The sequence below is a fragment of the Chelon labrosus genome, assembly GCF_963514085.1.
Source record: "Chelon labrosus genome assembly, chromosome: 13".
NCBI classification, from domain to species: Eukaryota; Metazoa; Chordata; class Actinopteri; order Mugiliformes; family Mugilidae; genus Chelon; species Chelon labrosus.
In genome coordinates, this window is record NC_140346.1 from 25,474,208 (window position 1) to 25,488,289 (window position 14,082).

Genomic DNA, 14,082 nt, shown 5'->3' on the forward strand with positions numbered 1-14,082 from the left:
ATGGGCACGATGGAAAAAGATTCTCCTGGCCTGTAAGTTCAAAACGTCTTCAACTCGGAATATGTGATTAGTTCTTGTCTTAGCGTGTGAAGTAGCTGGTAAAAGCCTTTCCAAGTGAACGTAGGGACGCTCTGCCACGCGTCTGCACATGCTGATAGACTTTGGAGGCGTCAACACTGACTGGAAGCTCACCAGAGCCAAATGGCATAGCTGGAAAAACAAGGCATATCATGTATTACAGGGAAGAGCTCTACTACTGCACAGTGGCACCTCCTGCCCAAATGTTTTGGGACAGGAGGAGGGGGAAATAGTTAGGACACAAACATGAGATTCACTCCCTTAATTTATTTTGAATTATTATGAATTTATCTCTATAAATAGTCCTAATTTATTTGAGTTTTCATTTGAATGTTTAAATATTCAGAGATAATAGGCCATTCTCACATACCTTAAAGACGTCAGGCTTCTTTCCATTTCACACCTCATTTCTTTTTTTTTATATGTATATATATTTCTGTTCTTTTTCTCACCGGTTTAGCTACAAGCCTCTGTATGCTAATCAGTTTAGCGACATCTGAGTCAACAGGCGGTGACAGATGTGGGGCTGTTTGCTCGCGCCGCCAGCACTGTCAATTAAATCTGATCAAACCACACCCACGCCATCCTGCGCAAATGGAACATTTCATCGGTTCAAACTTTTAATAACCGGGGAGGCTTTTAGAAACTTAGATTTAGAGGGTGTGCATTTCAATTTAGACTATTTATTAAAGCAAAGAAATGAGCCAACACTTCGGTGACGTCCAAGCAGCTGTAAGCTAAATCCAAAGAATATTAAAGGTATGTGTTTTTTTCCAAGGCTGTGAGAAAAGCAGAATACATCCACAGCTGCACTTGACAACATCATGAAAAGAAGTATTTGAGAACCGATGAGGACCTTCACAGATTTCTGCTTTTGATGGAGGTTTTTTTGGGAGATTCATCGCAAGTCCCAAGTTCACGATTGCACATCTGCAGAGAGACTGATGAATTCTCTCCCTCTCTCTCTCGCTGGTAGCTCTTCCCTACTTTAGCTCAGGTTTTAAAATCTCTTTAAGCAGGAGAAATTCTATAGGAACGATTCCTCAAGCATTATTGATCATAAAAAGTCTGATATCTCCGGACAGTGCAGGATCGATATGACTAAGCTGTCTCATATCTATCCGCATAATGCCTCCAGTTAGCCAATCCTTCCAGTTTAGAGGTCAAGGAGTTGGCTTAATCTCCAAACAATTTAGCTACTAAGCCACAGACAAACCATTTATTTATTTATTTATTTTTTGTGGAGGCCACGGTCATAATTAGGGAAATATATTACACAGAAAGACAGGCATGATCCCTCAATGAGTTATTGATCGGAGCGTATTGAATGGGGTGGCTGAGGAGCCATGTCTGGCTCTGATTCACCATCTCAGGACAGACAGGCAGCCTCCCTGCACATCTCCACCGCGGGTCTTCACAGGCGTCGGGGGATGCGGGCAGGTAGGGCTGGGGATTATCCCGGCGGTGCAGAGCCGGGTTCTGCAGCACCGCGAGGACTCAGTGGATAATGAGCAGTCTTTGTGATGTGTGCTGCAGGGGCTAGTGAAGGCTGAGCCAGGGAGCAGTAATGAAGCGCAGGCCTCCGTCCAAAGCCACACACACACACACACACACACACACAGATAGAAATCCACTTCTATTGTCTTCCAGTATTTTTTCTTTTTCTCGCCCTTTGCTGTTTGATAAGATTTCACACATTTCTCCATATCACCCAGCATCTTACTCTCATTATGGAAATCAGGGAATGCCGTGGTGTCCTGAAAAAATCCAGAGGTGCATACAGATTCATGAGGATACATGCAGAATTATAAAGACTTCTTTTATGTGAACCATCAGGGACATTTCCCATAAACAATAAATCCTAATGATTAATAAAAAAAAAAAAACCTAGTTCATAATCGCGAAGCCTCATTTGTATGCGGTGCTAGTTAGTGGATGACTGGTGAGGACAAGACACCCTGACCTTTCCTTCCAGAACAACATGTAATGCAGTTGTCACCGCTGCTTTACAATTCCTGGCCCGCCCATCCAATGTGCCTCTGAGAATAATGTCCTCAGATTTGTGTAATTAAATGCACACACACGTGCACACAAACACCACGGTGTGTGTCACCCCGTCAGGCGGCCTCTTCCTCACTTTGCAGCTCGATCTCATTAACAGAGCGCGGCGCGTTTTGCGCTAAAACAGCACAGTTATCAAATGGAGCAGGTTCTACTTGAGTTACTGCTGTCGGCGAGGGCTGGAAACACAATGACTGCTGCTTAAACATCTCTAAACGCTGCGTATTACACACGGCTGCCGCTGCTACTGTGTACTACCGCGTGGGTGTCGCAGTTACGCATGAGGGTAAAGGAAATGCCAGCGATATGCCAAGTAGATGGAGACACACAATAGCACATCACCAGAGTGTGATCTTTGGGGTTGCACGGGCTGCTGCACCTATTGGCCTTTTGCCTATTTAAATTGCACAGCCAATCTGTTGTGTTCACTCATGCTAAGGAGAGAGATTCAGAGAAATCCCTGCCCGGGCCTCGTATCTTCGCGGCCAAGGAGGATGCAGTTTCTTATTTAAAAGGCAAATTTCTCATTACTTTTTTTCTTGACAACCATTTGAATATCTATATGGACTTAATTTCATGCTTGACCAGCATGTCACCATTGATGTGCGCGGAAATGCCAAAGACAGAATGACTTCCCTGGAACAATCAGAGGTGGCGAAGAAAAAAAAATATGAAGAAATGTTGACTTGTCTTTGTTTCTTTTTAAATTATTGACACGTTGTTGTTGTTTTTTCTGAGTTACAGCTCAGTTTTTATAAAGCCACCACGACATTTTATAGCCCTTTGTTTTTTTTCACTGTCGGTGATGTGAGGCCGAATACGGACTCAAAGTTAGAAGTGTTAAAGTGGAATTACTGTTTTTTACAACCTGGACCTTATTTCTGGCATAAAATACGATTGTTTACTCACCCATTTAACTTTGGTGTTATTTGGAGTTGTTCGGACGATATTTAGATCCGCGTATATCCATATAGTGGGAGTGACTGGGGCACTGAAACGCAGCCTCTAAATAACGCATTATCCGCCACGAAACTCGTTTATTTCACCAATATTTTGTTATGATACGCTAATGCTATTTCCAGTTGCGTCCAGAGTTACCCGTTATCATCATCCTGGGTCGGTAGATTGACCTACCGACCCAGGATGATGTCTTCTGACCTGGATGATGTCATCTCTGAGCGACGTGCGCACCCGCGACGGTCGGCTTGTTTACCTGTAATTTGCTACTGCTATTTTTTGCAACATGTGAGAATTTTTTTTCAATTCTGAGGTTGTGGATGAACTGTAGCAGTATTTAGAGGCTGCGTCTCGGTGCCCCATTCACTTCCACTATATGGATATACGCAGATCTAAATATCTCCCGAAGGAATACAAATTACACCAAAGTTATATGGGCAGTAAACGGATTTAACTGTCTATCTACTCTCTGTCTGTTATGTGTGTATCACTCATGTCAAAGGTCATACGTCAAAGAAGGCAAGATTCAACAATTCAGAAAACAGTGAAAAGTAGATACCATCTTAATTTTAAAGTGCATTATCATGCTAATCAAACTTTATTTGACAACGTTGATGGTCGGCTGATCATTTCCTCTGCAACTGCCACTCAACACCTGTACATACAGGAGTTCTCATTGTCTACATTTATATTTTTATTCACAGCATTACATTCATTCAATAACAGAAGATGACTGAGATGACTGAGCCACGTTTTAAATGTCCCTGCCCGCGTCGATTCTGGTTTTGCTCGTCTTTTTCCAAACACCTCTCAACCTTCCCTCCTGGAGACGCATCACGTCGCTTCGTGTTTACCCTACGTGAAGCAAACATGCACAGGAAGAATGGATTCATTTCAAGCAGGGAGAAAGATCAGATCGAGTGTTTAGGAGCTAACACTGTCCCATTGAACAGGTCATCAAAGATTTCTGATTGAAAGTTCCTTTGGCTCAGGCCAGTCTGTTTGGAGTGAGGTGGCTGCATGAGGCTTTTTAAATCTCGTTATTGTTATTATTCAGATTATTAGTGGAAAACTAGTGTCCATATAAAAGCAGCAATCATTAGCAGTAAAGTCTGTTGTTGCCGTGCGTGCAATCGCAGAACAAATCATTGTTTTGTCGTCATGTTTTGTACCAAACTGTGAGTCTACGCGCTGCGCATCTTTAAAAAGGAACAGAGGTCGTTTTAACACGCAGTGTTTTCTAAAGCACAGCTGGAAGAAGGCAGGGAAATTTATTCCCACACACTTTTACTACTGCATTTACTGAAAATGAAATCATTTCAGTCCTTTTTAAAACAATACAAACTATAATTAACATGTGATGTGATAGCATCATTGCAGTCTACTATTCCTTGGCTGACGTGTTAAACATTATATACCGCAGAACCGATCACATAAAATAAATACTGCTTTGTTGTAAATGTATTTAATGCAGCCACTTCCCATTTAGTTTCTCACATGAACTCATTTGCATACCGACTTCGGCAAATAGAAGGTCTCTGTGGGAGTTAGGCCTCAGTACGGCAATAAAGTTTATAATTGAATTAGGGGAATAACTGCTTATAATGTCAGCTCAATATCTGGGACTAGTTAACGTTGTGCTCTAAGCACCAACAGACTGCATTACTGGAGAGAGTCCAGAAGTGCTTGGATGATCTGCATCTCCTGATAACGTCAAGGATCATTGTTTTAGTATTCTCTGATGAATACTAAAACATTCATCAGAGATATTATAAATTATTTTCCATTCCTACTGCAAATAAAAACGTTCCTGATCATGTGTGATTTAAAAGAGTTAAATATGCACGTTTTGGTCTCAGTGTTAATGTCAGCTTGTGTTTGTTTAAAGCCCGTCAGTGGACCGGAGTGAGAGCAGGAATAGTAAAATCCAACCTTCAGTCAGGCGCTTTTGACACCTCCGATTCAGTGAATCGTGAGAGCAGCTGAGATGACCAGAGGCAGCAGGAGGCCAGAACACACACGCTGCCCTCCTGAGGTGAGACGCTTCCCATACTGGTCCAGAAGCTGCAGCGCCACGCCATTGGTCCAACCAAACCCCAGCTACGGAGAGACAACACACAGAGCAAGACAAACAAGATGTGTTCTTACTATTTCCATCGGCACAAGCTGGAGTAAAAGGAGATGAAAACAAAAAAAAAAAAGAAGAAGAGGGGAGGAGTGAGAGTACATGTGCATGCAAATGTGTTCAAGTTAAGAAGCAGAAAGTGAGAAGGCTCTGCATGAAATTAGGGAGACGTGTGTGACTGTAAGCGCGTTAGTTTTACGCCGTCAACGCATGAAAGGAAATACCTGAACTTCATATTCTCCCCCGCCGCCTGGTTTGCCGTCGCCGTTCACGTCGTACTGTCAGGGGGAGGAAAGCGACACAGTCTGCGTGTTATCACCGTGCAACACGAGCTGCGAAGCGCTCGAGCAGAACGAAAACACTCCTCACCTTTTCGTACATGGCGTCGGACGAGTCGTAAGCCAACCAGTTTGTCTTGATCCAGCGCTGGGCCAAATCGAACGCTAGGTCCTGAGCATCCTGTGAAGGCAGTCTGGAGAAACCTGGGGGAAAAAAAGGTTTCAATCACAGAACAAACTCAGAACAAAAATACAACATAAGTGACATATTATTCATTATGTTGACTCTGTACTCCAGCGCAGTGGATAAGAAACGACTGGATAGGAACTCCTGACTCCGCACACGGCTTTAGATGACGATAGAGGAGTCAGCGCGGCAAAGCAAAATGAATGCTAAACACACAGGCGTCTTGAAAACCAAGGATATTTTTATGCCGACATTGTGCAATTTTCTTGACTGATCCAGTCATTCATGGGATTCCAGTGCAGCTGAGCGTGTATTTCACTTGATGAAGAGTGAGCAGAAGGCAGAAAAAAAAAAGTCCCTGAAGCACAAGAGAAAATATAGATAGTTGCTATGTAGGCACATCGGACCGTCGCCAAAGACCGCGGATAATAAGGAAATATGAGATGTATACATGCAAAGGAGAGCAGCTCTTGCAATGTGTCTAATGTGGGTGTAAACACCGTCAAATTAAAACCAAAAGTCAGCAGTTGAGGCCCGCGTGGATCTGAAATGTGGACATCAACTGTTTACTGACAACGTCATCTGCTGAGGAACACGAAACCTCCAGATGAGCTTCGGAGATGAACCTTATGATGAAAATGTTGCGTCAGCCCAAGGTCAGCAGTTCAGCTCAATCATTACCAGCTCATTACATGGGCCACAACAAATACCGCTGCAGTGCTCTCACAGTTTTAAACTGCTCTGCATTTACCGGAAATCAAAAAGACAAATAGCAAGGCCCGGCTACCTTCGATGAGCATGTGCTGCAGAGGAGGCCACGCGTTCGGGTAGTCCCATTGCTGCCCAGACTCGTTCAGTGACGTCGGGACTCCGTTGGTGTAGTTTAGAGCGCCACTCCCCTGCACAGACACAAACAGCAACAAGGAGAGGCTACGCATGCATGAAGGCTCTGTAGTGTGTGTGTGCCATCTGCTGGAGCAACCGTCTCAGAGCATCGGTCTTCAAGAAGGCACACGTCAGGCTGGAAGTGCTGCTTCTGCACACGGGGTGAGATCACAGCTCTGTGCAGAATCAGCTGTCGTCCATCTATTTATTCCCCCCCCAGCCTTATTTGGATGCTAAAGAGGCCTTTCACACAAATGGCATAAATACATAATTTAACCTTTACCCATAATTTGGCTTTTTTCACTGGAACCACTTCCCGCTGAGAAAATAGTCCCTCTAAAAACTATTCATGTTTTATTTTTATTTTTTTTCTTGAGATACCTTGAGTTTTACTGTAAAACCACTTTTGTGAGTAAAAAAAATCTTAAAATGTGCTCAAATAAAACCAAACTTGTGTGTGAATAGTAATTTCTAGGTCAAAAAATGAATTTAATGGAGAAATAAAACCACGGTGCAGATGAGAATATTCTCCAACCTTCAGATACTGTACTGCCTTCTCTTCCATCTCAGGCTGAGAATAGCATTTTGCCCAAATTGGTGCCAGGTTGGACGTGTAAAAGTCAAAGTGTTTGGCGCCCGTCACCAGGCTGTAGTCAAACCAGGCTCCCCTCTCAGCATCCCACAGCACGGACTCCACTGCCTTCAGCCTGCGGGCTGCAGCCTCGTCGTAGCGTGCAGCTGAGTCATTATTACCTGTCGAGAAGCAGCACATCACCGTTATGTAACGCCCGTTAGGAGCTAAAAGCCTTGTGCACGCCAGAGCTACACCCAAGGTCAAAGGCTGCTCCTGTTCTTCTTCTCACCCAGTGCCCGGTGAAACGACGCGAGAGTGTTCTCGTTGCGGCACAGCAGAGCGTTGAGGTCAACGGGCAGGATCTGGCTGGTGCGGGTGTCTCTGAGGCTGCCTTTGTTGTGACCGTCAGCGTCTATGTACCAGCGGGAAGTAAAATCCCAACCAGACTCTGCCCCGGATTTCAGATCTATCCACAGCTGCTGCTTCTGCTCTGAGGGCAGGAAGAAACACACAATATGACTCGTAAGAGCCACAACAAATCAGCATCCGAAATATGGTACTTAGTCATGATGTCGTGTTCCTTAAATGTGGGGAAAGAAAAAATAAAATATGCAGCCTCATGTTGGGCCATGTTTGTCTCAGCTTTGTACTTTTTTTCATCATCTTCAGAGGCAAAAAATAAATAAATGTCTCTTCTAAGGAGGTAATAACTTCAAGAACTTGAATATGTGTTATTAAAAAAAAAATGAAACGGCTTCATTAATCAGCGCAAACACCTTTTTTTTTGTAATAAAAATTCAACATTTAGCCGCTAATAACACAAGGACTTTCCTTCACGCAGCTTCTCTTCTTTAAAGTGTGATGAAATAGTTCAGAGAATGAATGTGTTTCAACATTAAATATTCATCACAGGCCGACGCTGAAGTATTTTCAGAGCAAATTTGTTTTTCGCAGACGATCCTCGACTCCGTGGGAATATATTCCATTTCTCTAAAATACAGTGCCTCCATTCCAGGAGGGGGAACCCCACGGCTAAAACATTTGTCTCTCTCTCTTGTGGAATAAAATGACCATAGCAGGGGTGATGCATCTCATGCACATAAAGGAGGGTTTATGACTTAGAAGCTGTTACCGTCGGAGAGCCCCTCAGCCAGTTCCAGATCGTCCGTGTAGGATTCAGGCCTGGAAAGAAGCACGTGGCGAGTGTAAGTGAAAACAAACCCCGTATATTTTGGATTCGTTCTCATAATGAATCTCTTTCAGACATACCTTGGCAAGTCGGCTTCCACGTAGAACCGGTTCAGGACATGCTCCGCTCCATTTACCGTTACGGACACGGAACGATTCTGCATCCAGAACTGGTATTCCTTCTCCAGATTCGGCAGGGCTTCTCTGAAACAGTGCAGGTTTGAACAGAATAATTCAGAACACTTTCCACGCTCCGTAACATCACCGCACCCAAAAGTCAAACCGTCACTTTCTCATTTAGCTCGGTTCAGAGAAACAAAACACCGGAGGGAACGGGAATTTGCTGAGGTCTTAATGTTTAATATTCTGGATGTGAGGACGGGAGGCGGCGGGAGAATGATTATGTGTCAGGCAGGACGTCAGCTCCTGCCTAAATATCACCTGAGGAACTCTTTATCCTGGGTGGCTTGATAGAAGCTCTCCACCATTAGAGTGAGGAATGGAGGCTGGCTGCGCCTTTCATAGTAAATCCGCCCACCGTTTGGAATGAAGCCATATCTGAAAGAGGGAGGAAAAAAAATAATCTTTTATTCCACAAATCTTGAAATCCCCCCTCGAGAGCTCCATTTTCAAAGTGTACGTCCTGCTAAATGCTTATTATTCACAATGATCATGCTAAACTACCCACAGTGAGCTTTTTTTTTTCTTTACGTGCTATGAAAGATGAAAGGAGCTTTAAGGCTTACGTCTTGACAAGGTCGAGGAAGTTTTGAATCATCCCGCGGGCCGTTTCTGTCATCTCTGACAGCAGGAGCCCGTTGATGACCCAGTAGGAGTCCCTGTCGGGCACAGAGCACATCACGTCACTGTCTGCACACACAGCACTCAGGTGGGCTCTCAGCACAGACCCCTGGCTGGGTCTGACTGTGATCTCTCCTCGGCTCTGACCCGGGACTCTACTGCAGCTGTCAGACAGACAGCTGAGTGAAAGGCTTCATCGCTCACTCACCAGTAGTAGAGTTCCCTGAAACGCCCCCCCGGCACAACGACGGGATTCTCAGTGTATATCTGCGAGTAGAGCTCTGGATGTTGTTTGACATCGTCGCGAATCTGGAGGAGAAATGAGTTTTGATGACGGTACACATGTATGCGGGTGGAGAAATACATGATTATTAGGGATTCAACCAGTGACTCATTAGGGATTCATCTGGATTTGTGTTTCATTCATTCATATTCTGTAATGAAGAGGAGGAGTACAGGAGCCTGGTGAGGAATTTTGTTGTCTGGTGCTACACGAACAACCTGCAGCTCAACACCTCAAAGACTAAGGACCTGGTCATTGACTTTGGGAGGAACAGACCCAACCCCAGACCAGTTCTGTTAGGAGCGGAGGAGGTGGAGGTCTAGCAGATCTATAAATATCTTGGGCTGTGTCCAGGCAACAAGCTGGACTGGACGAGAAACACAGAGCAGCTGTGCAAGAAGGCCCAGAGCAGGATGTACTTCCTGAGGAGGCTAAGATCTTTTAGCATCTGCAAGAAGCTTCTGGGGATTGTCTATCAGTCTGTGGTGTGCTGGAGCGGGAGCACCTCAAAGCTGACCTCTCCAGGTTGGAGAAGCTGATCAGGCGGGCTGACTCATGGTTGGCAGGAGGCTGGACCCGCTGGCGACCGTAGCAGAGAGGAGAAGACTGAACAAACTTCTGGGTGTCCTGGACAATACCAGGCACCCTCTGCACACTGCCATCAGCAGCCAGAGAAGCATCTTCAGGGAGAGGCTACAGGACCAACAGACTGAAGAACTCCTCTGTCCCCCGTGCAATCAAACTGTTCAACCACTCACTTCTGAGACTCAAGTCTGAGAAAAACAACTGTTTAGCCATAAAAACCAGAGCAATGTATGGAGGGAAAGGATTTGGCTAGCAAGCCGCCGAAGAACACCATCCCAACTGTGAAGCACGGTGGTGACAGCATCACTGTGGGGGCGCTATGCTGCAGGAGGGACTGGTGCACGCATGAGGAAGGAAGATCAAAAGACCCCAGACAGGAAGTTAAAGTTCATTCATCTTCTGTAACCTCTTGTCCTCTGGAGTGTCGCAGGGACGGGGGGACCTTTTTGCTGTGGGGTATCAGTGCTAACCACCACACCACTGTGCTGCCCAGTATTGTTTCATATCTTGGTCAAATTCTAAATCTAAGAAATAGCAAATGAATGAATGAATTTATTTTAAATGATTAGTCAGTAATCATAAATACATAATAATCTGATCATCTACTCATTATCACCTTCCTGCCCAGAGACTTCCACAGACCGTGTATCTTTCCTGCCCAGTCACGCAGTTTATGGTCCGCTATTGCACCCAGGAACTTTGGCCTGCACGTAAAAGTCAACTCATGTTAATCTGGCACAATTAAAAACAAGCGTATGCTCGGAGCAGAAGGCCTCGCAGCCGGCCCTCACCCGTCTTTCCAGTCTGGCGGCGTCCACGTCTCGAACTCCGTTCCCGGATTCTCAAAGTACTCTGCGATGAACTCCACCAGCTTGCCGCGAGGGACGGTCCCATTTGGGGCCTCGTTTGAAAGGTTGCGGAAGGTAGACAGAACGACATCTGTGTTGGGGGGGGGGGAATAGAGATGTGAGAAAAAGAAACAGGCAAGGGATGAGATGATGCAGCAGCAGCTTTGGACTCACCAGGAGCTGCTTTCAGCTTCATGTCCACAAAGTCTTTATCGTCTTTATACAGTTTAGCTGTTTGGACCTGATGCAAGATGGAGCCCCAGCAGTAAATCTCACTGTAATGAAGAGATGTGAATTATTAACACATGTCATAAAGGTCATATCTGTATTTGTGTTGAGTCTGGGTGGGGAGCAATAAATCCATATCAATGTCTCTAAAATTAGCAGGCGAGTGCAAAGGTCCACTGACAATTTAATAATGTAAAATAAAATAAAAAGCGAGAAAACTTTGGGTTTTTTTCTGGATGCAGTAGTTTCATTCAACATTTACACAAACTAACCCCACCCCCTTGAAATGAGCAACAGCAGAAGGCCGGACATTAACTCATAAACATTTCCCCAGCAAGAGGAAAACCATGGAAAGCTGCCATGACTAAGAGACTAGAGAGCAGATTCAGACAGTAGAAAGGAAGTCGTTTCAGTATTTCAGACAAGCATTATAGCACTTTTGCAAAAACTTAAATGTAAAAACTCATAGAGTTTCAGATCCTCCACGGTGCTCTGAGACATACTTCTGACTAACAGCTCAGTCATCAGAAGATGAAGAACAGAAAGCAAAGACGTCTATAAACACTTCCTCGTGTATACAAAAACCTTTTAAGCAAGAACACTTGGAGAGTCATCCGTCTTACTTGTCACACGGCGGAGGAAGCTCGCTCTTTACCCCGGCCGCGAGAGCCACTGACGAGAGCCAAAGTATGACCAGGCGACGCATGCTGAGCTGTGAACTGAGATGACACTCAGAGCAGAAACAAGAGAGGGCTCGTCTGAGGACTGCCTCCTGGTCAGAGTTTACACCCAGACACCGGGGCTGAGGAGGAGAGCAGCAGCAGCAGCAGCAGCGGCGACATACTGTCACCTACAGCCAGGGACACACAGCTCACATGCACCTCAGACAAATACTCCTACACACTTCCTGAAATCAAAGAATAACAAAGTTAATTAAAGCAAAACAGTTCAAAGAAAATCAATAAAACAACACCGTACAGTTAAGAACATAATTAAAACTCACCTAAAACTAAAGTAAAACCAAGAAAGGCCCTCCGATTAAAGTATGTTTTTGATTTTCTGACCTGATTTCCTCAGGCAGATCATTCCACAGTCCCGGAGCCCTGAGTGTTTTCCCCCCTGGAACAGACAGCAGACCTCTGCCCGAGGATCTCAAGGTATGCGCTGGCCCGTATGGCGCTAAAAGGTCAGCGATGCAGCCTGGGGCACAACCACGAAGACCTTAAAATCCATTCTAAAACATAATGGGAGCCAGCGGAGATCTGCTAAAATTGGAGTGATGTGATCCCTTTTCCCGGCAGCTGAATTTTTGAACTGTCAGTAGCGTGTCTCTTTAAAAAGATAAAATGGGACGGATCTTGAAAATGTTCCTCAGATGTTAAAAACAAGTCTGAACTGTCTTGATAATGTGGGACTCAAAACTTGGGTCGTAATCAGTCCAGACACCGTACAGTACTGATGTTCTTACAGAGAGGACCAGCCAAGGGTAGAACTTATTTTGACAGCTGTTGGGGTCTAACAATAATCATTTCCGTTTTGTCTGAGTTTAACTGCAGGAAGTTGTCGTTCATCCAGTTTTTGATGTCGTGTAAGCAGTTTTGTGATGAACTCATGCATTTCCCTGTGTGTGGGTCAGTAAGGATCAGAATGTGAAATGTTCGGATCACGTTAGAGAGATAGATTTCTTCTGTTTCTGTCATCATATTTCCAGTGTGTCAAAAGTTAGCAGACTTGTCTTAAACTTCTTCTTTAACTTAGGTCAGATGTTCCATGGAGACTTCCACAAGCTTCTGACATTAAGTTTGAAGAATTTCAGCTCATTACTCGTGACAGGACGAGTGTGATTGAGTCAGGTCTGTGGTCTTCCACGCTCACTCATGCTTTTTCAGTTTTTCAATTTTTTGGGGTCGTTGTTCATTTGGGAGACTGAACTGTAAGTTCCTGGGCGGCACTGATGCCTCACAGCAAGAAGGTTCTAGGTTTGAATCCAGGCTGACTGGGGCCTTTCTGTGTGGAGTTTGCATGTTCTCCCTGTGTCTGCTTGGGTTCTCTCCAGGTACTCCAGCTTCCTCCCACCGTCCAAAGACATGCTGGTTAGGTTCATTGGTGATTCTAAATTGGCCGTAGGTGTGAGTGTGAATGGTTGTCTGTCTCTCTGTGCTAGCCCTGCGATAGACTGGAGACCTGTCCAGGGTGTACCCCGCCTCTCGTCCAAAGACAGCTGGGATAGGCTCAACATTAGGCTAGGATAGAATTTTAACTTCCTGTCTAGGGTCTTTAGATCTTCCTTCCTCATGAGTGCACCAGTCCCTCTTCCAGCATAGCGCCCCCACAGTGATGCTGCCACCACCATGCTTCACAGTTGGGACAGTGTTCTTCGGCTTGCTAGCCTCATCCTTTTCCTCCATACATTATTCTGATTTTTATGGCTGAACAGTACAATTTGTTTTTCTCAGACTTGGACATTTTTCTCTAAAAAAAATTATTTTTTCTCCCCACATGCAGCTGCAAACCAATATGTTTTGTTATATAGCCTTTGAGGTTAGATCAGTGTAGGCCTCCTTTTACTCCACTAAACGAGTATGTCTTCATCAAGTGTCTTCTCAAGGTCCCTGCTGTTGTTCTGAGATTGTACATTCATCTCAAACCTCCTTCCTGAGCAGAAGAGAGTATTGTTTGCACAGATGAACATGGTACCTTCAGATATTTCAAAAGGATGAACCAGAAAAAGTCTCACATCCACAGCTAAAACCTCCACTTGAATCAAATGATGTTAATTAGATTTTAAGTAGCTTCTATAGTCATGTTGTTATTTTGAGGAAGTTGTTTAAAGACGATTGGTGTATGGAACACACTGAAACTGTGATAAAGTTAATTTTAAGAAAAATTATAAACAGTTGCTGGAAAAAATGACTCATGTCGTGCATTAAATAGATGCACATTAAGACTTGCTAAAACTATAGCTGAGATGAGATTTGTTTTTAACCATTTCACAGATTTCTTG

The 14,082-nt window shown here is 44.5% G+C and overlaps 1 protein-coding gene across 1 annotated transcript; it reads right to left on the reverse strand.

Moving 5' to 3' along the window:
* Positions 1-3,610: 3,610 nt before the first annotated feature.
* On the reverse strand, positions 3,611-13,955 carry treh (trehalase (brush-border membrane glycoprotein)). The gene is made up of 17 exons (XM_084559600.1): positions 12,082-13,955; positions 11,702-11,985; positions 11,025-11,125; positions 10,794-10,941; positions 10,619-10,706; positions 9,343-9,443; positions 9,080-9,172; positions 8,775-8,891; positions 8,415-8,537; positions 8,278-8,327; positions 7,435-7,635; positions 7,107-7,324; positions 6,474-6,585; positions 5,591-5,703; positions 5,446-5,499; positions 5,029-5,196; positions 3,611-3,951 (listed from the first exon to the last, which is right to left on the reverse strand). The coding sequence occupies exons 2-16, from the start codon at positions 11,782-11,784 to the stop codon at positions 5,059-5,061; spliced, it is 1,740 nt and encodes a 579-aa protein (XP_084415726.1). The 5' UTR covers positions 11,785-11,985; positions 12,082-13,955; the 3' UTR covers positions 3,611-3,951; positions 5,029-5,058.
* Positions 13,956-14,082: the final 127 nt, after the last annotated feature.

Coding starts and splice junctions, on each gene's coding strand:
- treh (XM_084559600.1), bottom strand. CDS start 11,784: ATGCGTCGCCTGGTCATACTTTGGCTCTCGTCAGTGGCTCTCGCGGCC. Junction 9,444..10,618: donor GGAAGTCTCTGGGCAGGAAG/GTGATAATGAGT, acceptor TTTCTCCTCCAG/ATTCGCGACGATGTCAAACA. Junction 9,173..9,342: donor TTCAGGGAACTCTACTACTG/GTGAGTGAGCGA, acceptor TGTGCCCGACAG/GGACTCCTACTGGGTCATCA.